Source organism: Gobio gobio (genome assembly GCF_949357685.1).
Source record: "Gobio gobio genome assembly, chromosome: 15".
Lineage (NCBI taxonomy): Eukaryota > Metazoa > Chordata > Actinopteri > Cypriniformes > Gobionidae > Gobio > Gobio gobio.
This window is the reverse complement of record NC_137108.1, coordinates 17,106,559-17,133,269: the sequence shown is the minus strand read 5'-3', so window position 1 is coordinate 17,133,269 and position 26,711 is coordinate 17,106,559. Positions and strand designations below refer to the sequence as shown.

The 26,711-nt window shown below is 36.0% G+C and overlaps 1 protein-coding gene across 1 annotated transcript in view; it reads right to left on the bottom strand.

The window, feature by feature from the left end:
• The window catches only part of ulk4 (unc-51 like kinase 4), a 264,458-nt gene that overhangs the window by 94,507 nt on the left and 143,240 nt on the right, over positions 1-26,711 (bottom strand). The window contains exon 30 of the mRNA XM_079837455.1: positions 13,972-14,020. Coding sequence (XP_079693581.1) covers positions 13,972-14,020 — 49 coding nt within the window. The remainder of the gene's footprint in view (positions 1-13,971; positions 14,021-26,711) is intronic.

The following is a 26,711-nucleotide window of genomic DNA, read 5'->3' as shown; positions in this document are numbered from 1 at the left end:
CAAAAAAAGACTCCAAAGAGACTCCAAAAAGGCACCAAATAACCAACTGATATAAGTTCATATTATTCATAAATGTATGCACACCAAAGCGCACACACACACACACACACACACACACACACACACACACACACACACACACACACACACACACACACACACACACACACACACACACACACACACACACACACACACACACACACACACACACACACACACACACACACACACACACACACACACACACACACACACACACACACACACAAACTTAAAGAACGAAACTTAATTCAGAATTCAGTGTACAGTATGTGTACAGTACAACAGTAAAGAGATTGTTTAGAGCTTTTTCGAGCTTGTTTAGTACGTTTTAGACAATCCCAAGATTATATATATATATATATATATATTAGTGCTGGGCATCGATGAAAAAATTAACTAATTAATCGCACTTTTTTCTGTAATTAATCGCGATTAATCGCAAGTTTTTAATATTTTACGTTTTTAATATTTTGATATTGTAATCATTTCAGTTACTCTCCAAATTAATGTATAAACAATTTAAAGACAGCATATTTTAAATATGTGTTGTATTGTCATATTTTTATGAATGAAGGCCAGTATCACTGATACTAAAGTGTCTATGAAACATTAATGACGTTACATTACAGTATAACTGAAAGCTCCCAATTTCAACATTTATTAGGCTTTAAAAAAACAACTTTTAATTTAAGTGAACTTAAAACAATCTTTACATAAACCCAAAATAATAAATGTTATATTTACCCATGGCCTTCCCTGTTATACATATACAGAAATGTAATAGTTATCTTTCTTAACTGCATAAATAATAAATTAAATATAGATGAATCATCATTAAAGCTAAAATTTTCTCTGTTCCCGTTGTTCTTTGATGAACATTAATGACAGGCATCATCAGTGCTACTGTCACTTTAAGAACAGCCGCGGATCTGACGCGCGGTCCCTCGCATCTCATTTCCTCACAACTCTTTAAGTTCATTTAAGACGTTATTTAACTAATATATGACTCCTAATATGAGAATACTCAAAATCCTCTGTGTTATTGTTTGTTCAAGTGCAAAAGAGAACTCGATGTGAGCAGGAAACTGACGCGAGTCTATCTATGCGTCGAGTGTGTGTGTGTGTGTGTGTGTGTGTGTGTCCCTTGATTAGCTGACATGAGACGCATCCACACAGACAGGACACTGACACACACACACACACACACACACACACACACACACACACACACACACACACACGCACACGCACACGCACACACACACACACACGCACACACACACACACACACACACACACACACACACACACACACACACACACACACACACACACACACACACACACACACACACACACAAACAGAGAGAGAGACAGGACATTGGCATACAGCACGTTCCCTTGTGTCTTGTCAGGCTTGGAAGCATTTACATGAATAAGAGCGTGATGATCATGTAACGCTAAGCAAAAATGGATATAAAAACGGACGCTGCATTATTTGCGTTAAATATTTTAATTGCGTTAAGCTGAAAAAATTAATCGCCCGCGTTAACGCGTTCATTTGCCCAGCCCTAATATATATATATATATATATATATATATATATATATATATATATATATATATATATATATATATATATATATATATATATATATATATATATATATATATATATATATATATATATATATATATATATATATATATATATATATATATATATATATATATATATATATATATATATATATATATATATATATATATATATATATATATATATATATATATTTATTATATATTTCACACGTATAACTATATAAAGTACTCAAATCAAGTACTTGAGTAAAAGTACAGATACCCTAATAAATGAATCCTTATATATTAAAGTGTAATATACTAGGCTATTTTTAAATATATAAATGTTAATTATTGAATATATCATTTTTTTTTTATATTTTTGAGTCTTTTATGCTCACCGGGGCTGCATTTATGTAAATTAAAAAAAAAAAAAAATACAGAAAACAGTAATGTAAAATGTTATTACAATTTAAAATAACTTTACTATTTTAATACATTTGCTCTATCATTCTATGCATCATTTTGTGCTCAAAAAACATTTCTTATTATCACAGCTGAAAACGGTGGTGCTGGTAATTATTATTAGCATTTATTCGAACGTAAAAGTCTTACTGTCACTTTTGATTAATTTAATGCTGAATAAATGTATTAATTTACTTTAAAAAAACATAGACCCCAAACCATTGAAAGATCACGTATGTAGAAACCATTTTGTTAAAAGCAATAAGACACTAAAGACCGCTGTACTATAGTCACAGCTAAAGAAGATGCAGGCACTCAGCTGTGCATCTTGCCTACATTAACCTTTAGCTGTGACTATTCACAATAAAGCATGGCCTTTCGCAAAGGTATTGCTTAAGTGTAATAGTCTGCATCTCATTCATCGCACGAGTTGTTCATTCCATAACATCAGCATGAGACATTTTCTCTACAGAGCAAACCTACATCTTTTTAATTTTAAAGTGCCTCTATTATGCTATTTTAAAGGTTTCTCATTTTGTTTGGGAGGTCTCGAACAAAATATTTACATGCAGCAAAGGTCAAAAAACATTAATTTTCTCATAATATACATTGCACATCACCTTATTTCTCAAAGATTCTGAAAACCCCTCCTTTCCCCGAGACAGCTCTACTCTGATTGGTCAGGTGGCCGAGTCTGTTGTGATTGGTCTACTGCTTACAGCGCGTGTGTCGGAAACAAAACACCCGTTACAATATCTGAATTTCAGCTCTGAAGGCTTCCTCAGCACAGTGATCAAACCCTGTATTAATTGTAGCACGAGTCCTCATCCTTTTGAAGTGCATGCAAAGCGGATTTGCTTTCGCAGCGCTGAAAACAGCGTCTTCTCGACATGTCGACAACACAAACCAAACTCTTCCAGGCCTCAGCTACAACTACAGTGTATAAGGGCGGGTCAAAATAGACATTGTTCGTAGGAAGGCAATGAAGACCACAGGCTGGCATTAAAACACCCACGCAATCGTATTCCTAAAGAACCACACTTCTGCTATGTATTCTATGCCTGTTCCACATCGCAAGCTTCAGTGGAGCGTGAACAGTGCGTATTTTAGCGCTGCCCATGTGAATTAATGACGGGTGTCCACTGGCGCGAAGCAAGCGGAGCAGAACGAGCATTTCCAATTAATTCCTATGAACTTCTATACGTGCTGCTTAAGCTCTGCTGACACCTGTGCGGTTAAACTGTTTAAATGAAGACTTTGTTTAACCTTTGAAAGTACGATCATCACACTGCAACATTTCTGCAGTCACACTGATGCTGACCCGGAGAGAGCAGTTGCCATGTACGAAGCAGCTTCACAAACAACTGTCTTTTCAAACACACATTATCGTTATTATACATATATACATATATATTTAACACATATTATTTATGTGTTATAAACATTTAAATAAGGGGATAAAAGTGTATAGTTTGGTTACAAACATGGTATTGATCAAAATAAGAGTAAATCATTTTAAAAAAAAGTATTTTGTAACTTGTATGTATTGTATTGCTTATGGTTACGCCAGGAGGTGGGGACAAGTGAGTGTATAACAAAACGTTTTTGTCATTTAATCATCAAATTGATTCACAAACGCTCATTCATCCAATAACAAAACAAGTTGTGATGAATGAGACATCATTCACCAATCATGTGTACGAACAAATTCTAAGAACAAATCGCAATTCACCAACGATTCGTAAAATATTTTTTCTAAAATGAACTACATTAGTAAACATGAACTAATAATGAGCTGCACTAATAAAACATTTATTTATCTTTGTTAAAGTCAACATGCACTAATACTTTATTAAAATCTTGTTAGCATTAGTTAATGCACTGTGAACTAACATGAACAAACCATGAACAGCTGTATTTTTATTAACTAACGTTAACAAAGATGAACACATACAGTAACAAATGTACTGCTCATGGTTAGTCCATGTTAGTTAATTCATTAACTAATGTCAACTAATGAAACCTTATTGTAAAGTGTTACAATTGTATTATATAATCCATACATAAAATGATACAATGAAATGATTAAATAATACAATTTAATTTCATCTTTAATACATTCAATCATATACAGTTAAAGGGTAAGAAAAATTGCATTATAGCTTCAGCTGTGAGGTTTCTCTGAATAACGCAGATATGCACTCGTATGTACCAGTGTTAATTTTGACAACAAATTTTGATTTAGTTTTAGTCATATTTTAGTCATCTGAATTGCTTTTAGTTTTAGTCGACTAAATATCATAAGAAAATCTACAGTAGATTTAGTCTCCTAAAATCTAATGAGTTTAGTTAAATTGTAATACATTAAGCATTTAAGCATTACATAACTGACTGTCACTTGAACTGACATTTTGACATAATTTTGTTTTTGACATTAAAAATACACGAAAGAGAGCTCAATTAACTTTTTTGTTTGTTTTTTTAAAAACATCTATATTGTTTTTATAACTTTGTATTTCTGTTTTAGTCAGTAGGCCATATCAGGTTAAGCTAAAGCTCCAAATAGGTTTGTTTATTTATTTATTTATTTTATTTCAGTTAACATTTATTTAATTAGATTTTTTTAATGGTTTTTGTTAACTATTATACTTTATTGAATATGTGTCAAATACTGATCTTTCCTCCTGTCTATGAATTTAATGTGAATTAAATAAAATACAGTTTATTGTGCAAACAAAAACTAATATATAATGCGTGACTTTTAATTATAAACAAGCTCGAAATACACATTGACTCTTATTTTGAAATGTCTGCGCCTCTGTTGCAGTTGCTGGATGCTTCAAGTTCAGATGAGGGAGATAATATGCATTGTTACAACCGTCTAAAACATATTACTATATAAAAATCGTAAAGTAAACATTATCATTATTCATCAGCATTAGTTCATAAACAATTGCCTGGCATAAATGTGTGTTATTGATTGATTGTGAGCCGCTCTGGAGCGCTGTATTGGGGATGCGCGAGTCTGTAGCGCGCGCAACAGCGCCGTGTTTTCCAGCAGTTAGATCAGCACGTTCAAATCAAATGTGCGCATCTGTTACACAGGATATCAGTTCTGACTGGATCTCTTCCCTAATCGTCCCTCACTAACATTTTCATCTCGTTTTTATTTGTTGACGAAAATGTTTTCGTCATAGTTTTTGTCATCCAACACTAGTTCTTATTAAGTTATCGTCTCGTTTACATCAGTGAAAAAAGGTTTGTTGACAAAAATTATGACGAAAATTATTCGTCAACTAAATTAACACTGGTATGTACAGCTGGCTAATGAGAGCTCTGTAATTTGGATCTTTATAAAAGGTTTTTGTGTGAAATTTTGTGAGAACTGGTGAGAATGGCACACTTGGCATTGCTCGAGGTTAGGGCGAGAGCGCGTCTGCGAACAGCGGCAAGTTTGACGAGAGTGATGAAAGGCTGTAAGGAAAGCGTGTGTGGAATATAAGGAGATGGCTTGGGTGTGTTTTATGCAAATGACTAGCCTCCTGCACATGGCTGCTCATTTAGAATACTCCACATTCACTAACACCAGAACGAGGTTAAGAACAAATTCATGTGCGTAAAAATACGAAAGAATCCACACAATTATTAGTGAATGAGACCCACTGACTCCATTCGAATTGTTATTTATTTTGTTCAAATGAATACATCTTTTAAATAGACTAAAGCAATGACCATTTTGTCAGAACCTGTAGTTTGCATGTTATTTTGTTTAGTTGTCAGATTCTGGGAGAATCGCGATTGAGAATCGTGATACACAATTTATCCAGAATTGTGCAGCTCTAGCAGGCATTATACAAATTTGTTACATAGTTACATAGGTATGTAACAGGAATTGACTGGAATTACTAACGGCTCGTTTCAACAGTTCAGAATCAATTCTTTCTTTTAGGAGACAATACATTTATTTGTCATGTACTTTAATCTTTACAACTTTGCAGCCCTTATTACACACTAAATGAAAGGTAACATTCCAAAAAGGATAATAGAGGTAGCTTGGCTCCGCCCTCCTACGTACTTCCGCTCAATTTTCATTTTTCTTCAGTACTCTGTCTGAGATTGTGGTATATTCTCTGGTTTTCTCAATTCTCAAATTTTAACCGGTCCAATCAGCGAACAGAGGGAGTGTCTGAGAACGATGATGTTGATGTTGTGCGCTAGTTTGAGATGACATACGTCATGACCAAACGTTAGCGATTGGCTGTGGCAGATCCAGAGTGTCTCTGGGCAGATCCAATAGTTTTAAACTTCAACAGAGTACCCGCCTTCAAGGAAGTTAAATGCTTGTCAATGGAGAGTGGCCAGACTCTCTGTACAAATGAAATGTACAAGAGTCTGGTTGGACCAGGCTATAATAGAGGCACTATTTAAACAGTGCACATTTATTAATTTATTAAATAATTGGCTATATCATAAAAAAACAACTAGATTAAAACATTTTAAATATTTAAGAGATGTTTGCCCATCTCAATGTCCACAATGCTTGAGTGTTGCTTACTGGCCCAACTCAAAAGAGCACAAACCAATGATTAACATGACCTATAGGAATGACTCATACTATTCATTAAATTAAAATCTATGAAACTTTTCATCTATGTTAATCGTCCCTCAGGCAAAATAGAAGCAAGAACGCAAGTCAGAATGTTGATAGAAAAAATCCAAGTATGAGCAATAAGTACTGTAATACCTTGTAATCGATACTGGCCAGAATTGTTATATTGGTGTATCTATAAAAATTAGTTCAGGAATTATCTAATGAGGCAGAGCTAACATTTAATGAATTAATCAATCTGAAAATGTGATTAAAACCAAAAGATCTTCTCCAGCTGTGAGATTTAATCTCCTGCCAGACAACAGCAACTGACCAAATAAAGTGGGGCTTAACTGCAACGCTTTACTGCTGTGAGAATTTCGCAACCAAATGCTAGCTGCGAGAAAAAGAAAAGACAAGCACAGATGGACGTTACAGGTTTGAGATGAACCCGTCTCATTGGAACGATGCTAAAATCAGCAGCAAATGTGATTACAGACCACAGGACAGTGCATAAGAGAGAGAAATCAGGTAAATGTAGCAATCAGTAATGTAGTAAACAAGCATGCAATCAGCTCACTGTAGAGCATTGTGGGAAAAGAAGCAGAGGAGCGAGGATGTTCAATATTCTGACCGACAAGATAATGGTGGGGAAGTAACTGCCACTAATTTTGACTTTCAGATATGATATTCAGAGTTGTATTCATGCATAATTGTTGATTACTTGTTGACATTGTGTAAAAAAAAAAAGTTTTCAGTAAAGTTCCATTTGTTCACATTAGTTAACTACATTAGGCCACATCCACACGAAGCCAGAGCGTTCCCCATCCAATCTTTTTTTCCCCTCCGTAATTTCCATCTCAAGAAATATCTGCGTACACACAAAACCACTGAAACCGTCTCAAAACGGTGTAGTATACATGCTAGACCAGTATGTGGCGCTGTAATTCTGCCACAGAGATATGGAGAAGACGACGACGGAGCATGCGTCGAGAAGTGGGGTGATGACATCATCGTTTCATAAATATACGGATTGGCTCTACACACGAAAACGCAAGGGTGTCATTTTCAGATTTATCCACTCTGGGACACGGTTTCAAAAAATAGCGGTTTCAGCCCCCCAAACGTCCGATCCGTCTGGACGACACGCAGATATGACACAAAATTTCTGCTTATACAGCTAAACGTGTCTCTGTGTGTATGGGGCCTTAACTAAAAATGAAAAATAAATCTAAAGCATTTCTTAATCTTTACTATTGTTATTTAAATGATCTTAACAGAATTTAATAAATACTGTAAAAAATGTACTGTTAGTTAACTAATGTGACCTTATTGTAAAGTGTTACCCTAATACTTTTTGGCTTTGTGTATTTTTTCATTAAAATGGCCCATAATTAAATACTTAGCCTGGATACTTGATTTTTATTTGGTTGGCTTGGCTGATGAAAATGTATATCCTTTGGAAAATGAAATTACAATGCATGAAACACTCTGGGTTTATGGCTTACATTAACCTTGAAAAGTTATTTTAATGCATTGGTAATTTTTCACTTCAGGTAATGGGAACGTCAGAGGATCAATCATCAGATACTTCTTAAAAATCTGTTGGCTCGGGATTGCTGCTGGGCAGCTCAACAATGACCATTTATCAGAAAGCTTCAAAAATTGTAGGAAAAAAAAAAAAATCAGACCCACTTTATATTAGGTGGCCTTAACTACTATGTACAAACATTTTAATTAGTCATTTGATACATTGCACTTATTGTGTACATACATGTTTTTACATTGTACTTAAAATACCTGCCTGTAATTACATCTGTAATTAATTTCTGTAGTTACATTTGTAATTACACAGTTGACACTTCCCTTACACCTAACCCTTAAACCTACCCATACCACCACACCTGTCCCTACCCGTATCCCACCTCAATATCAGCAAAAGGGTTTTGCAATACAATTTGAACACAGTAAGTACATTGTACTATTTTTTTGATGTAAGTACATAGTAGTTAAGGCCACCTAATATAAAGTGGGACCAAAAAATCTAAATCTAAAGCACATTTTTTGCCAAGCTCTTCAGAGATTGTCGCTGTCGGGCGGAAACCACCATATTTCATCATTTTTATTTATTTTTCATAAATCATTCTATTGGTCACCATTAACATCTGTCTGTGGGTTTTGCAAATATTTAACCAAAGAAAAGTATTAAAAAAAAAGATCTTGTAACTAAACCTCGTAACTCCATAGGATCCTCAAAATGTCTGTAAAACCTCATAACTCCACCTAGCCTCTATCTTGAATGTAGTGCCACATGCACTTTGGACAGTCTCTGGTTGTGGGTGTCTGTCTGTCTATCTCTGCTAATGCTGTAAACTAAATATAGGGAGCCCTTACTTACATATTGCTATAATATTAAAGGTTACAATTAACAATTGAGAGATAAGACTTTGTTTCTTATAGAAAGTAACAAAACACAGAACTTATTGCGATTATTGGTGGTTAATGGTGGTTACAACTCCCGAAAGACATGTACCGAAAATTCTCGGTACGAATACGTGTATTTCAGCAGTGGCGTGTAACGTAGTCACTCTAACTAGCCACTTTCACGGGGTTGAATTTTATCTATAGAAAATACATTTTTCAATTGTAGTCATCTGAAAGACATCTGAAATAATAAGCTAAGTGCAATGCAGTGTTGTCAAAATACAAAAATATTTTTCGATATATCTCGATACTTAAATATCTGAAACGCATCGAATACTGATTTTCCGCAGAATACACAGTACCAGCTGTGCTTTCTCGCTCTCTCATGATCTCTCCGACAGCGAGTTGACACACAAACCTCCTTTCACATACTAGTTTCATTTTCTCTGGACGAATATTGTTGGTGGTACAGGGCTTGAATTTCAGTGTGGGATATAACGTATTGCGCATACTTTTACTCATTCCCGCAGATTTTGTGCACGCACATAAAGCCTAGCCTGGTCCTACCAGACTCTCGTACATTTCATTTGTACAGAGAGACTGGCCACCCTCCATTGCCAAGCGGGTACTTGACCTTGAAGGCGGGTACTTTGTTGAAGTTTAAAACTATTGGATCTGACCAGAGACACTCTGGATCTGCCATAGCCAATCACTAACGTTTGGTCGTGACCCATGTCATCTCAAACTAGCACACGACATCAACATCATGGTTCTCAGACACTCCCTCTGTTCGCTGATTGGACCGGTTAAAATTTGACCGGAGAAAACCAGAGAATATACCACAATCTCAGACGGAGTACTGAAGGAAAATGAAAATTGAGTGTACGTAGGTAGGAGGGCAAAGCCAGGCTACATAAAGCCGTCTCTCAGTCAAATCAAGTCAAAATGCCGGTCTTGGCAAGTATTCACTTAAACACAGTCAGTTGAGAAACAGTATAATGGATCAGTGCGTCAGGTCTTAAAGTGACAGTAGCCTAATATTAAATAATATTCTATTATATTAGATAACATTAAAAATATCTAAACAACAGTTTTGTGGCCAGAGAAAATGCTGAGTAGCTGTTAACTTTGGCTGTGAGCAAAAAAGTTAATGCCAAGCCTTACATAGGACATAACTTACATAACTTTTTTGGCTATAAAAAAGTTTAAAGGCTATATGTTTTATGCATTTGAGGAGCGGAGAAGAGTGTCTTAAATAGCCTGTGCTAAGCACTTTATCTTTAACAGCATGAGATTTTGGCCAAATGACAGGGAAAAAAGAAAAGAAAAGCTGAGCGTAAGAAAACTTCATAAACTGTAAGTTGAGGAAAATATAATGCAATTCACTGCCTCAGATGCAGACGTTTTAATGATGGACAAACCATGTATGACCAAAATTCACTGAAATTTGCCTGTCAAAAACCTTGTAACCCTGTAAAGATACAAGGTTTCCGCCCGACAGCGACAATATTTTAGACTGCCGATCACTGAGGCTTACTTGAAATAAGGATGTGTGTGTTTTTGTGTGTTTCGAGGGGTGGGGGTGGTATTGACTGTTAACAGTCGATGTAGGGTCCACTCTAATGAGAATGTAACCTGCTGTTGAAAAGGCCTCACATCCACACTCCATTAACTCTGCAACCCAATTACACATTGCACTCTGATAGGTCAGACCCCTACTGCCTCATTTACATAATAACTCAATGGATACTGGGATGGGAACATATTTCGAGAGAAAGGTCTGACTGTTACACAAGCATATGCACACAGCATTTATAAGGCTAAATGCCTTTATATAAATGCCTATAAAACACTTAAGCAAGTAATAAAATTATTCAATGATATTAATACTGTAGTTACTAACATTTTAAACATGAATTAAATAAACATTTGAAATGTATTCTGCATGGATGCATTCAATTGATCAAAATTAACAGTGAATACATTTTCATTTTACAAACAACTTCTACTTTAAATAAATACTGTTCTTTCGAACTTTCTATTCATAGAATATTGAAAAGAAAATTAGTTTCCACAAAAATATTAAGCGACAAAGTTTTCAACATTGATAATAATACGAAATGGTTTTTTGAGCACCAAAATCAACATATTAGAATGATTTCTGAAAGATCATGTGTCAGTAAAGACTAAAGTAATGGCTGTTGAATATTCATCTTTGCCATCACAGGGATAAATTACATTTTAAAAATGTATTTTAAAACAAGTATTAAAATAGAAAACATTCAAGTCATTTTACATTGTAGTAGTATTTCAATTGTCATTTTAAATAGTAATAAACATTACTTTTTTTGTATTATTATAATTTTTTTTAACCTATTATTCAAAATTCACTTTTACATGGTGTTTGAACATAAATGTGTCGGTAGTGTGTGTACACAACCACCCTACAATGGTAAAAATCCACCCACTCCTCTTTTTTTAATCCCCATAAATCATAAGCAGTGTCTCAGAACAAGCCGTTTGCAGATTCTAGCAGTATGATGTCACATATGATTAGGACCCGCCCATGACTGCTGATGGACTCTGCCCTATTAGCATAGACCCTGCCCACAGTGAGCAGTACACAGTCTGCCATGCTGCCAACAGCAGCATTTAGAGAAATATATTTTTATTAAAGCTACTACAGTTATTCAATCAAGAGCAGTGAGTTATTTTCTGTTTTTCTTTTGTTGTTTGATTCACATTAACAGCATATAAAGCAGTGGTGGGTACTGTATATTATTCTGCTGTCAATTTAATACACAGATATAATATTTCTTTCCCTGCTGTTTATGTATACAGACATAACCGACTGTGTTTATGTGAACCTTGTGTGTGTGTGTGTGTGTTTTTTTTTTTTTTACATAACCTTATGTGTGTATTTGACAGTTTAAGAGCAATAAGATGTGAAAGAGAACTTGGTTTAATACTCACGGTACACGCCGGCTGACATCAAGCTCTGTGCGCGTGCTTCAGATGTGTGCGCTCAGAAAACCATATATCAGAAGTTTACTGAATGGCTGAAATGGCTTTCAAACGCATGCAAATAATCAACTTTCGTAATGATGAAGAACTGCAATGTCACGTGATCGTGACCGCGATAGAGATGATAATCAATACAGATGGTTTGGTTTTTGGCAGAGTATCCGAGGCATGAGCTGTAAAGGCTCTTCTGGAAACCGAAATGGGGAGCAGCAGCTCATTTGCATTTAAAGATACAAGCACGGAAACAGCATATTTTTCCAAAAATTGCCTTGTGAAGTTTAAGCTCAAAATACCCCACAGATCATTTATTATACAGACACATTCTGGGGACACGAGACTTATATTGCATCTTGTAAAACTAGGCATAATAGGTCCCCTTTAAAAAAATGCAGTCTAGGTGAGCATAAGAGACTTCTTTCAAATACAAAACATTTTACTGACCCAAAAACTTTGAAAGGTAGTTTTATTTGTCAGTTTGGAAAGCGATTCCTTTATTTGACTTTTTATGGTTACATTTAATTTAGTGCTGTCAACGTTAACGTGTCAATGCATGAGATTCATTTTTTCCAGTTTAACGCATTACATTTTTTTTTTACGCAATTCACCCAACATCCGTTTTTTTCTGTCATCCTTTGGCTAGCATAAGCCTAATAAATGTTTAAAAAAAATGATAGCTTTCAATTACACTGTAATGTTGAATGGCAATAATTCATGTTTAAAATTGGCTTCAGTAGCTGTATTAGTATCAGTGATACTGGTTTTCGTTCATAAAAAGAAGGCATTAAAAAATATTTAAAATATACTGCCTTTATGTTTTTTCTACATTCATTTGGAGATTAACTGAGAAATTATTACATTATAAAATATATTAAAAACTTTTAAAAACATAAGTGTTTTTAATTGATTAACCGCGATTAATCACAGAAAATAATGTTTGATTGCAAGATAAAATAACGATTGCAAGATATAAACTTGCAATTGCAAGAAAAAAGTCAGAATTGCAAGTTTACATCACGTAATTCTGACTTTTTTCTCAGAATTGTGAGATATAAACTCAGTAATGTGAGAAAAAAAGTCTGAATTTTGAGATATACAATTAGAATTAGGTAGATATAAACTCAAAGTTGATTTTTTTTTGTAATTGCAAGTTTATATCTTACAATTCAGACTTTTTTACTTGCAATTGCGAGTTTATAATTCGCAATTCGACTTTCACACAATTGGAAGCTTATATCTCACGTTAAATCTGAGTCTTGCAATTCTGAAAAAAGAAAAATCATTATCTCGTTATCATCTTGCAATTGTACGTTTATATTTCACAATTCTGTATTTTTTTTTTTATCGGAATTGCAACTTTTGCATATAAACTCTCAATTATTTTTAAATTACATGACTGAAACAAGCTTCCACATGAAAGCCATGGTCACTTTGAACTGTGATAAATAAAAAGATGATGTCACAATTATTTCAAATTTCTCCTTTTGTGTTCTACAAAAAAACAACACACACACACATCAAAATAACACAATGGAATCGGAATGAACTAGGAATAAGTAAATAATGACAGAAGTAAATTTTTGAATGAACTAGGCCTTTAAATTACCAATATAGTATTATATGTTTGTCGAGGAGAGGTGCAATTCTACCGCTATTTCTTTTTTAAATACATTGATAAATTTCTGCAACATGGCCAATTTCTCCAAAATTGTGTTTTCTAATTTCCATAAAGCTTTTGATTTTCTGGTAATGCCATTGCTTCCTGAAGTCAGAGCAGAAAACCCAAAGCAAGAAACGAATCAAGCAAACTGGCAGTGAGGAAACCAAAAGCTCAGAAGCACACTTACCTCTATGACTTGAAAGATAACAGGCAGGAGGCGGCTCTCTCTAACAAGCCTGTTGGGGGAAAACACATACACACACACATAAGTATACGCGCATTTAGTTTGCGACACACACATTTACTTCATGGCACTAGGCCCACGTTCCATCTTCATTAGTGTGACACTTGTGTGTGCATTTGGGTTTTGACACTGAACAGGACCACTGAGGTGTGAACGTGTTGTGCCAAGATCAGTCAGCTGGGAAAATGACCTTTGACTAATCCAGTGACGAGTGAAAAAGAGAGAGAGAGTATGCCGCTGAAAGGATGAAAGGGTGATGGATGGAGAAAGTCAGATGGAAACACAACAATATATTGAGTGAGAAATAGAGGGGCTGCGTATCAAAACCTAGTGAGCGTCCTACCGGCTTTTTATTTTAAAATGTAATGATAGTCACCATAACAATACAGGTGGTAAAATAGAAAGCCACATGATGAATCAGAGTTCATCGTAAGTGGCCTGTTCATAAAACATGGTCAATGTTCATACATAGACAGTGTGCAGGGTCAAACACAAAAAGACAAAAGAAACTAAAATACTACATTAAACATGAACTAAATAACAGAAAATGTTACATACAACATCGTAATGTACATTACTGATAACAAAAATAAGAAACAAAAGATTCATATAAAATGTGTATAAATAAATAAAATGTGCCATGCAGGAAGTGTACTATTGTTTTTTACCATAAATCATATGGTAATTAATAGTTTTACATGCAAAACCCATAAATCTAACAATATTTTACAGTAAAATTACACAATGCAATGTTAAACCATTAACAGTTTATCACCATATATGGTAAAGTAAGTTGAAGTTAACCAGGTTTTTACTGTAACATTTTTACATTTTAGGAAAAATTACATCTTTACACTGTAGGCAGCTCACTAAGCAGCAAAAATAATGGTTTAATCATTTGAAAAAATGTTTTGTATCTGTCCAATGTCCAAAAAGGCTGTTTAGGTAGAAAGTTCACTAGGACTGAATCAAATGCATAGAAGAAGACTATTCAAGACTCAGTAAATTATATCAAGAAGGAAGCTCCAGTAAGTTCAGACCATTTGAGTCTAATATATAAATGTGTCTATGCCCCAAAAATTCTGTATATGTAGGCAGAACATTTAAATGTGACTCTAACCAGGGGCGCAGGAAGATGTTTTGGGTTGGGGGTGGGTGGGGTCTTTTATAGAAACAATATCGAGTCTATAAAACATGAAAGCACAACAAATATATTGATGAGAATACTTTTCACAATGTTGATTCTTGTTGCATAATGTTGCAATCGTAATGCAATGGACTGTGGCCTATATTAAACCTCTAAATAAAAGGTTTACTGAGCTGTTTACACAGTCATATACAATAAAAGAGCCTGCACAGCGACAGGAAATAAAAATTAACGCAAAAAACCTGCCAACACTCTTAAAAAGAAAGGTTCTTTGGCGAGGTGTGTGGTTCCATGAAGAACCGTAAATAGCCAAAGAACCCTTCCATTGCACAAAATGTTCTTTATAGCGTAGAAAGGTTCTTTAGACTATAAAATTATTTGAAAAAAAATGGTTCTTTAAAGATACTTTCCCAAAACGGTTCTTCAGGGAACTAAAAATGAATCTTCTATGGCATCGCCGTGAAAACCCCTTTTTGGTCCTTCCTGGCACCTTTATTTTTAAGAGTGTACCTTACCAGAGCATGTGCTTCACTCATGAACTGCTCACTGGTAAAATTACGTGCGCTCAAATCCCGCTCCGATATGATATTTCTCTGTACTGTAGCCTACTATACTTGTAGCCATTAAAACACGCATTTAGTTTCTGTTTAAATATTATAATGTTCATTTTTTATTTCATTTACGTTGAGAAGTGAACAGGACACATAAGATGCATAATGTCAGAAGACATGGGGGTCAGAAATGATTTTGAACACTTCATTAAGTTTTTTTTGTTGAAAGCCTTTCTTTAAAGTGAATTTCGTTTTGTATAAATTGCATCTTAATTTTATCAACCAAATTGCCCGGATTTAATAAATAATAAGCATAGCCTATAACAGACAATGACATGGAGGCACCGGCGCCGCGAACAACGGCTTAAATGAACAACTAGAAAAAAGAAAAAAAAACTTAGTCAGGGGAAGCCCTAACTATTTATTTCAGATAGATCTATATTTGATCCAGCATGTCACAAAGGGAGTTCTGGGTTGAGCGTGCGGAGCTGAGCGGAATGAGCTTTAGAAATGAACAGAATATTTTTTAAATTAAGCCACGTGAACGATGGCTTAAATGAACAACTAGGCAACTAGAAAATAATAATACTAATAAATAAAAAAAAACTTTAGTCAGGGACAGCCCTAGCTATTTATTTCAGATCGGCCAATATTTTATCCAGCATGTCACAAAGGGCATTCTGGGTTGAGCGCGCAGTGCTGAGCAGAATGAGCTTTAAAAATGAACAGAATTGTTAGAAATGCGCTCTCCACTGGAAGAAATATTACCGCTCTTTCTAAGCACACACCGCAACGGTCACAATGTGACCTCATGTGTGTTTTAAAACATATTTCAACAAATAAATAATACTTTTTAATGGGCCACTTAAAATGTTTATTACAAATAAATTACTAAATTCTAAAAATGAATAAACGTACATGAACAAAAATGTGCATTGCATTTGCAATCTTGCACCCCCACTTCCCGCGCCCCTGACTGTGACTGTCAAAAGTAGCTGTACAGGTATAGGCAGCTTACTATGTTTAATTCATTTGAATCAACTATATTATGTGTCTACGATCCTAAAAAGGCTGTCAAGGAAGGCTTGAACAGTATAGTTTGACGTGATTGTTCAAACATGACTATAATAGCCAAAAATGCTGTCTAGGGAGTCAACTCATTTGAATCAAATGCTTGAACATGTATGGTTGCTAAAATGCAGTCGACATAGGGCGCTCATTTAGCTTGAGTCAAATATTCAAATATGCTTATATGATGTCTAAAATTGCTGACTACTGTAGGTAGGCAGTTCACAAGGTTTAAATCATTTAAATAAAATGTACAAACGTGTCTATATGATGGATAAAATTGCTGACATGGTAGGCAGCTCACTAGGTTTGCATGTAATTATGATGTCCAAAACTGCTGACTATGTTGGCTACTCACTAGATTCATATCGTCTGAACATTCAAATACATCTTGGTAGACAGTCCACTTGGTCTGAAATTTCAAACACACCTATGATGCAGCTCACGCGGTTTTAAAAACACAGCCAGAGAATGCTCCAGACAGCCAGGCTCAGAGGAGTAATGGAAGCCTTTATTGAAAATGACTCGCCATGCTCTCTTATTGATTAAGGTCTTTGATTCACAGCCAATTACCGTATGCAAAAGGGGCATAGAGCAGAATGCTACAATAATCTGAGAAAAGGACAGTTAAATGAAATTAGTTGGAAGGTCACATTTGGAATACCTATGGTGCCCTTCCCAGTCAATAGAGTGATATATGATATAGCTATAGTTATTTGGCCATTCTCCCCATAGTGTGTCCTCTATGGAGGATATGGTTTCTTTTAGTGAGAAAGAGCTGCTTAGTATACCTGAGATAAGGTGAATGCCGAGGTCTATATGAGTAAATCTCCCACTAACGTGCTGAATTCTTGCTATATGAACCAAAGCCACAGGTAGAGAGAGAAATATCCTCTTTGTGCCTGAATGTCTACTTGAAGTCGGCACAGTTCAAAAGCTGGGATTTAGGGATTTTTAAGGTCAAAACAGGTTTTACTGTGCCAAAATGATTGTGTATTTTGATGGAGTTGGGTAAAAAAAAAAAACAACAACAACCACCTACAAACCCAGAAATAGGGACAGCAACAGCAATGCCATTTTGTTAGTCAGACCAGTCAGTCAAAAACCCCTTGAAATTATAGCCAGTGTCTGTTAGCGTTGAGACCATCTACAGTACACTACGTTTAAAAGATCAAGGTTATTGCTCGCCAAAGCTCTATTTATTTGTTCAAATATACAATATTGTGAGATATTATTACAACGTAAATAACTGTGTTCTATTTTAATATATCTTATAAATTGTAACTAATTTACTAATAGCACAAAGAAGGCAGGATAAGACACGCCAACATGGCTGGCAGCATCAGACCAACTGCAACAATGAGCAATTAAATGCAAATCCAAACTGCGGTATACAAAAACCAACTTTTTGCCGGCATGGACTAAAGATACGATTAGATTTTTGTGAAAACCTGACCAACAGTCTAGATGTAGTTCGAAATAGTAAAGAGAATAAAAATGACTTTCAAGTAATTAAAGTTTCATTACAATAGCCAAAACACATCAAACATTATTAGCATTTTTGGATATTTCATTGGATATTTCAACCACAAACTTTAGGTGCCGAAGATACAAACAGAGTTTTGTAATGATATGCCAATGCGTTTGTGAAATATAACAATTTATGGCCGGTATGGGAAAATTGGGTATGGTACAACTGCAACGAATATAAAGAGACCAGTTTTGCCATGTTAGTGGCACTGCGTCCAAACGGTGCAGGAACCCTCAGGTCATGGTCGACATAACACACCAAGTTTGGTCAGAATACGCTAAAGCGTTGCGGAGATATAGCCTTTTGTTCATTTTGGAATGCTCTTTGTTGAATTAGTTCACACGTTATTTGAGAATGGTTTGACTAATCAACTTGAATTTCATAACTTTTTGCTGGCATGGTCTGAAGATGATCTGGTTAAATTTTCGTGAAGGAGGAGCAGGAGGCCTAGGAGGAGTTCAAAAAAGTAGGTTTTTCTAAATATTCAAAATGTTGAAAACATTTTCATGATGGAAAATTATGTCAAATATGCAATCAAATCGTCTTGAGTTCAGACTGTCCTCTATCTGTGTGCCAAATTTCATAACTTACCTGCAAGCGGTTCTATGGGCTGCCACAGACTTCCAGAACAGAATAATAATAATAAGAACAACACCAACGGATGCAATAGGTGCCTAACGTACCTTCGATGCTTGGCCCCTAAATATTAATGACAACTTATCTGCTTCTTAGTAAAGGCTTGCATTTGAACCATACATTAGGGTTGTGACATAATGGTTATTGGAGGTTACTACCAAGCCCTGATATATTTTGTCCTAAATTCCGGTTGTAACACGATATATAACATAAAATCAAGGGAAAGATAAACTACACTTGTCAAGTCATTTTTATAGGTTCTTTAGCCTTTTTGTTATTCTTGCTGATATAGTATACAGTAAATACAGAAAAGCTGAAAACTTGCATCTTCCACATGAACACCAGCTCAACGCATCTAACAATGTGGATAAACCACAAGGCCACGGCTCAGACACAGTTAATACGTACCAAAGAAACTATTCAACATGCCAGAAATAGATTACCTGCAGCAAACATAATTAATTCATTCACATTATAGCGTGAACAGTCACTCACGGTACACAGAGTCCATTGACAGAACAGTGACGCACGTCGAGTAATCAGTACACTCAAGTGTGCACCGATGTGCCCTTTCTTCAGTATGTTTATTCAGAACAGTCAATGATCTCTCATCTGTCTGCGCTCTCCTTCCCAACAAACATTATTACCCCTACAATTACTAACAAAACACAAAAGCCAATTCAAAACACACACACTCTGGGTACAACGGAGTAAGCAGGCATAATGAATAGGACCATTTTATCATGACACACCAGAGAGAGGGAGAGGGATTGTGGCCTTTTCTCACCGAAGGCTTATTTGTGCCCGGTATGTGCTCCATTAGGTCTTTAATAGGCAAGCAGCACAGTGACTAGGATCACTCATCCATCTTTCTGAATGACGGGCGTTTGCGGAGGTAAATGGGGTCAACTGGGTGGGTGAAAAAAATACTGAGCTTTTCACTTACACAGCTTTCAGACCGACCAGGTTATTGGCCCACTTACACAGTCCTCAGGCAAAGTAGCAAGTGTCCAGAGGCACAGTTTTTCACTGCAAAAGTGATTGTGACCCACATAGTGATGTGTGACTGTGTGTCAAGTTACGGGTGAATGACATGCAATCTGTCAAGAACATGTTTGGATCATCTTTCACCCCAAAATCTGAAGGAATGAGAAGTTAACTCTCTTAACGGGATAGTTCACCCACATATTATCCCGTAATTTACTCACCCTCAAGTCATCCTAGGTGTATATGACATTCTTCTCTCAGACGAACACAATCAGAGTTATATAAAAAAAATTGTCTTGGCTAAATCCAAGATTTATAAGAGCAGTGAATGGCAGCCCAAAATTTGAAGCCCAAAAAATGTGCATCGATCCATTATAAAAGTAATCCACACGGCTACGGGGGGTTAATAAAGGCCTTCTTAAGTGAATCGATGGGTTTGTGTAAGAAAAATATACATATCTTATATGCCAATCTTAAAAAAAAAATCTGAAATATTTAATCAAAATATTAAATGGTAAATAGGCTGCATTTATATAGCGCTTTCAACAGACCCATGGCCATCCAAAGCGCTTTATTGCCTCACATTCACCCATTCATACACTGACGGCGGTGTCAGCCATGCAAGGCGCCATCCAGCTTGTCATGAGCAGCTGGGGTTAGGTGTCTTGCTCATGGACACCTCGACACTTGGTCAGGTGGAACCGGGGATTGAACCACCAACCTTCCGGTTTGTAGACAACCTACATGAACCACTGAGTCACTGCCGCCCCAATTAGAATATTAGAATATTTTGTAGAGTAAGATTAAAAGTCTGAGACAAGAGTAAAACAATATATTCTGTACATAAAGGCATTTAAAACTAGCAAATATGAATTATAAAGGTTTTGAAAATAATGGGAACTACATAAAAAAGTAGCTGTCTGGGTCAAATACATGTAAAATATGTGCTTAACATAGGCTTCAATTCTTTATGCAAAATAAACCTGACAGGGGGGAGTTTTTGTGAGATTCATCCTTATAGAATTCTGGGCTGTAGTAGAGCATGTTAGCGGAGTGGAACAGGGAGTGGTATTATTTCCTCTGGAGCAGGGAGTGCCTCTCTGAAGATTCCGCTCCCTCAGTCTGCTTCAAGGCCGCTCACTCAACCCAGAACACCCTTTTTCATATGCAGGTTAGTGAACATCCCAGACACTGCTCATGCTGCTGAGAACTGCAGTTAGATGAATGTTTAAATAAGTTTTGTGCACTTTCCTGCTCAATAAATCACGTTTATTTATTCCATTTTATACAGTATATTGCTTTATCATAACTGTATTATATAGACCTACTGTAATGTAGACATTTAGGCCAGAATTACCGTCTTTTGGCATTAAAAACTACTGTCAGGATTCAATAAAGACACGCAGTGAAAAATTAGTGCTGAAAAGGTGGACAGGGTTATTTTTGCGGCTAACCTTATATGCATTTTTAGGAGTTTCCCTTTCAGATGCAACATTTATGGGAGGAGAATATTTAATACAAGGTGATTTAGTTTGTAAATTTACTGGTTTGCGCCATTATTTAGTCCTAAAAAAGCACGTCTTAAACAAGGCTCTAACTGGTAGATTCCGTTGGTCATTATGGAAATGATCTGACTGCGTCTCTGTTCTTTAATTTGCTCATTGTCAGTAGACGACTTTCCACTCCCATCTGCGCTTTTTTGGAATTGCGCTCACGCTAATTTGCCCCGTTAAGTAAATCTGGCCACTTGGCTATTCAAGAAATTCATTACAAACAGCAAGACAATACAGATACATTTTAGGTTGGAGCGGGATTTGAGCGTCATTTTACCGGAGAGCGCGAGTGTGGGCCGTGAGAGATTGAGTGGTGCGCACTGGCATATAGCAGAATATCGCTCACATGCTCTGGTCTGTAGAGAGTTAACCAGCAAGTCTGGTCTGTCAACTCAGGACAGATATCATCCACACTAAAAATGAAGCTGATGTAATTGGTGATGTTGACAAATTTGTCACAAAATCAACATCCTATCAGCAGAGATAAGGTTCAGCCAAGCCATTACAGGCATCTCAAATCTCAATCCTACATCTTGTCTTTTACCTGTCTCTAAAAAGAGGCCGCTAGGTCTTAACTCAGAAAACAATGAATGTCTCAACTTTTCGTTTGCATCTAAGAGTGATTTTAACGGTGTTAAGCAACATTTTCACGGAAACAGAAAGTGTTGAGATTGGCATTTACACAGGTAAATGTCAGCCAAAGACACTAAAGCATCTAATAAGAGAACGTATGCACATAATCTTTACGCTTGCAGGCAACCTTTGCATCAGATCTCCAATCAGTCAGTGAGGAGAGCTGCTGCTCTGCGGTCCTCACTCTCCCCTCACTCTCTCGTAACGGCACCCGACATTTACTGGCACAACCGTCCCTCTGGGGCCAAGGCACTATCAGAGCAGTCGTAGGGTGTGATTTCTTCCTGGTAGACCTCTGAGATTTCTGTTGTTCTGTACCAACAAATAGATCCATTACATAGATTCCAGACACAGCAACTATCCATCCGTCCATCTCTGTCTCGTCCGCTCAGTGGATGTACAATGTTGTCAGGGGCCAGCGTTTGTAGCCAGAGCAACTGCTATGCCCACACATTCTTTCAGTCCTCAGCTGCCCACATAAACAGTGCTGAGAGAATAATAGCCAGTCACACATACAAACAAATCGTGACACTTCCACATGCCTGAGCACCATGGACACAGACAGCTCCCACACACCGCACGTCCTGTCCAATATACCGCTAGCAGAGGGTGTCACCCTTCACTGCAGCAGCAAAGACACTTCCACTGGTGTAGAAAGACATCACCTCATCTACACTAGCACATACATTCAAATATTAATAGTAAAAAGAGTACAATTACAACCATTAAATCAATATTAACTTTAAATTGCCCCAGTTGTATCTGCCGTATGTTATTGGCAAAATCACAAAACTATTATACTGTATAGTAAGTACAAGTTGTTCAGTAGAATTATTGGAAGGGGTGTAGCGATATTCAAACCAAACCGAAAAACCGTGATACACCACCCACGGTTCGAACCGCAATACTCTCAAGTCGAACAAAACGCGCCCCGCCCCCTGCTGCCACAGTCCAGCTCTCACTTCACCTTATGCCACAAAATATATATTTTCCCTTGACATTTGATTAAATAGTAACTAGTACACTTTTAACAACTAATAAGAGCTGTATTTTTACTAAATATTATTATAATAATACTGTTTACAAAGTAAACTTTTGTCTTCCAAGTGCATGTCATGCATGGTGGAAGGGCAAAGAGAGACAGTTTCCCCAAAATGCTACCTTGGAGTCCCAGCAACATCGTCATTTTCGTAGCTTGTTACAAAATAAAAAAATCTATCTCGCCTCAGAAAACCGCTTTCCTGTCCTGTCAGCTTTTTTACTGCACTCGTAGCGCACACTCTTTAGTTACACGCGTGCATGCGGCGCTTGCGCCCTATCACGCCGTACATTATAAGCCCAAGAGAAACTACGTTACAATGTCAATTTGTAAGTTATGAAATAAAAGTAAAGTACCAATAAATCACGTAACTGGTTCGACATGTGTTATGATTTGCATGCAGTTATGATGTGCATTCTGTTTATCAGGAGCAGTTTTCATGTTTCATTAACAGTTCATGAAGTATTGTGTATTTGCCATGGTAACTGTTGTTTCCATAACCACAAAATGCCACTTTATTTTCACTTTGTTATTTTGTTTATTTTTAAATTAGTGTGGTGGCAACTTTATAGTATTCACAAAAACTGCTATTTAATATCATTAACTTATAGGCCTATTTATTAATCAGTATAAGTCATATTCATACAATTAATGTGTTTGTTAAGTAGGCTACAGTGGGCCATTACTTGTTTGTGTCATCAGTTTTTATTAAATAAATGTGCTTTTTTTTTTTTTACATTATGGTAAATGGTAAAATGAGAGTAGATTATTTCTGACTAGTCTACAGTGCAGACATTTATTTTATTTGAGTTTACTCGGGTATGCTAACTGCTCTAAAGAAAACATGAAGCCAATGTATAAAGTTAAATTATTGCTGTCATTATTAAGTTAAAAGTGAATCTAGTGTTATTATTGCTGCTGCCCGCCATGAACCATGACTCCACAGCAAACCGAACCGAACCGTGGCACAGGTGTATCGTTACACCCCTAATTATTGGTAACACTTTATTTTACAGTGTCCTTGTTACATATACTACATGTACTTACCATAGTAATAACAGTACATTACGCACAATTACATGCAACTAACCCTCAACCAAACCCTAATCCTACCCTAAATCTATAGTGAGTACATGTCGTAATTATAAATATATAATTACATTGTAACAATGACACCTTAAAATAAAGTGTTACCAAATTATTCTGTCCTAATACTGGTAATTACATTGTAATATGATCAATTAATGTAAACTGTGACTACTTAAAAAACAAAAATAAATTAATTGCAGGGCTCTAGACTGCGACTAAAATGACCAAAAATATTAATTTGCGACTAAAAATATTAATTTGCGAGTGATATTTTTGCTGAGATCGCTACTGGAGACAATGTAAATGTACATGTTTTGTAAAATTGCGCGCCTTTTTACCTGCATGTTCTGCGATGAGCAGCCCATCATATATTTTGTTGCGTTAACGTAATATAATGAGCAAAATTACAGTGAAAAAAAAAAAAAACTCTTTTGAGAGTTTGAGCGTCAAAATAAGCAAAGGGACAGTCTTTCTGCGTCATGTCAAAACAAAAAATATCAGGCTTTTTCAAAGCCATCATCTCTATCGAGTAACAACGCTGACGGCTGTGCCAGCATGAGAGAGAAAGAAAATGAAGGAAACGTGTCAATGAAGGAACATCCAAGTACTGTAACAGTACTGTAATTTCCGTGCACACAAGGTGGATAAACTACCACAGATAAACATGTCAGCTGTATGGATATGAACTAAGCGTTAACAATTCTGGTTGTTAATTGATACTGATTTGAATTCTTAATCTCTTTTTAATCTTTGCGGTTTTCTCTTACTGCCTGAACTTCACATTATTTGTAGCGCAGCAATCCATAATCTTTGTACTTAACTGTCACCTTTAATATGTCACTTTTAATGTGTTTGTTAATTTTAGTAAACAATCAACAAACTTTCAGCTTTCAAAGTGTCAATTTTATCACGAAATACAAGCAATAAAACGTTTTGTCTCTTTAATGTGGCCTGACAGATCGCTCAATCAGCATTTCCTCCTTGGAAAGAGCTTGTATAAAACAGCTTAAGAACAATCATATCACATAACGTCACATTTACCTTAGAAAAGTCATTCAATAAACTACTGCTCATAAACTAGCTCGAAAAAAAAACTATAGAAAGGGGCATTTTGCTAAATACATGCACTTTATCACATACTCCTTCCTTTGTTACGTCCCGTGACACAATTGTTGTTGTATATTGTAACAATGTTTTTTTCCCCTCCCTCTAGCTCTCTGTCATGTAGCACTCCAAACTATCCGCAGCTGGTCTTAATTAGCAGGAGCGTGGTGGCAAAGCTCGTGAGGAGTCCCTCTTCTGCTATCCCAGACACATGGTGGCTTTAGTTGATGTTGAGCAAATTGTGAACTGTTAATCCATAGTGTTATCATAATGACGTTGCCATTTAGACTCAATGCGAGTTTTGATGTGTTAAACCTTGTAGGGAGACGGGCGCCAATTTATTTGGGTTTACCCACTCCTAAAGTTGTCTCCTGTTTATTCTCTTTAGTTAGGGAGAGAGGTAAGATAACCGTTTTTAATTGTGGTTTCTTTTGTTAGGGAATTTATGTTGTTTAAAACTTTTTAGGAAGGTATTGTTTTGTTTGTTATTTTGGCCTTGCCCTCTCCTGACGATTTGGTTATTTAAGTTGGTTATCTGATTTCTGATATTTCTTTTTTTACTGATTTTTGTTAACCCTTTAATAAAAACTTGTTAAATATATTCTTGATTCTATCTTTCTTTCTTTCGTTTCTTTTTTATTTTATGGTGTTAGGAAAAAGTTGTGGAAACCTTTATCTGGAAATAACAAGTGTAAAGGTTGACAGAAAGGAGATTTCTCCACGTTTATTTGTTTATTTATATTTAGTTACCTTTTTGTCTTGTTACTCCCTCATCTATCCCCTAGACTGAGGAGGGAATGTAACACCTTATATTTTTACTTAACCTGTTGTCTATATGAGAAAGAATGGAAGGAGCTTAAAATGAAATTCAACACCACCCATATAACTTCATGTGAAGAGCTGCCTTTCAACAAATTTACCTCTCAGATATTACTAATGAAGAAAAATAGATTGGGTGTGTGCAAGACATATGACAACGTTTATAGGATGCATTGGGAAGAGGGCAAACTATACTCATTGGCCAAGTGATGATGAAATTATTATGGTCTGTGACACTGCTTCAGATTCTGTGTAAAGAGCAATTCTTTCTGATTGTATGTAGTTCTCATGTTCTCAAGCAATTCAGTTCCTACTAGGGATGCACCGAAACCAGTTTTTTTGGGTTCGGCCGAAAAACGAATCTACTGGTTAAGATTCTGCCGAATCTGAAACCGAATACCGAATCCTACTCCCATCCTCAGTCCATTATGACAGTAAACACATTAATGAAGTAAGCAACGTCCACAGCAGTTTTAATTTAATCTAATGTTAAGAAATTAAGAAATTAAAAAAAATAAAAAATTAA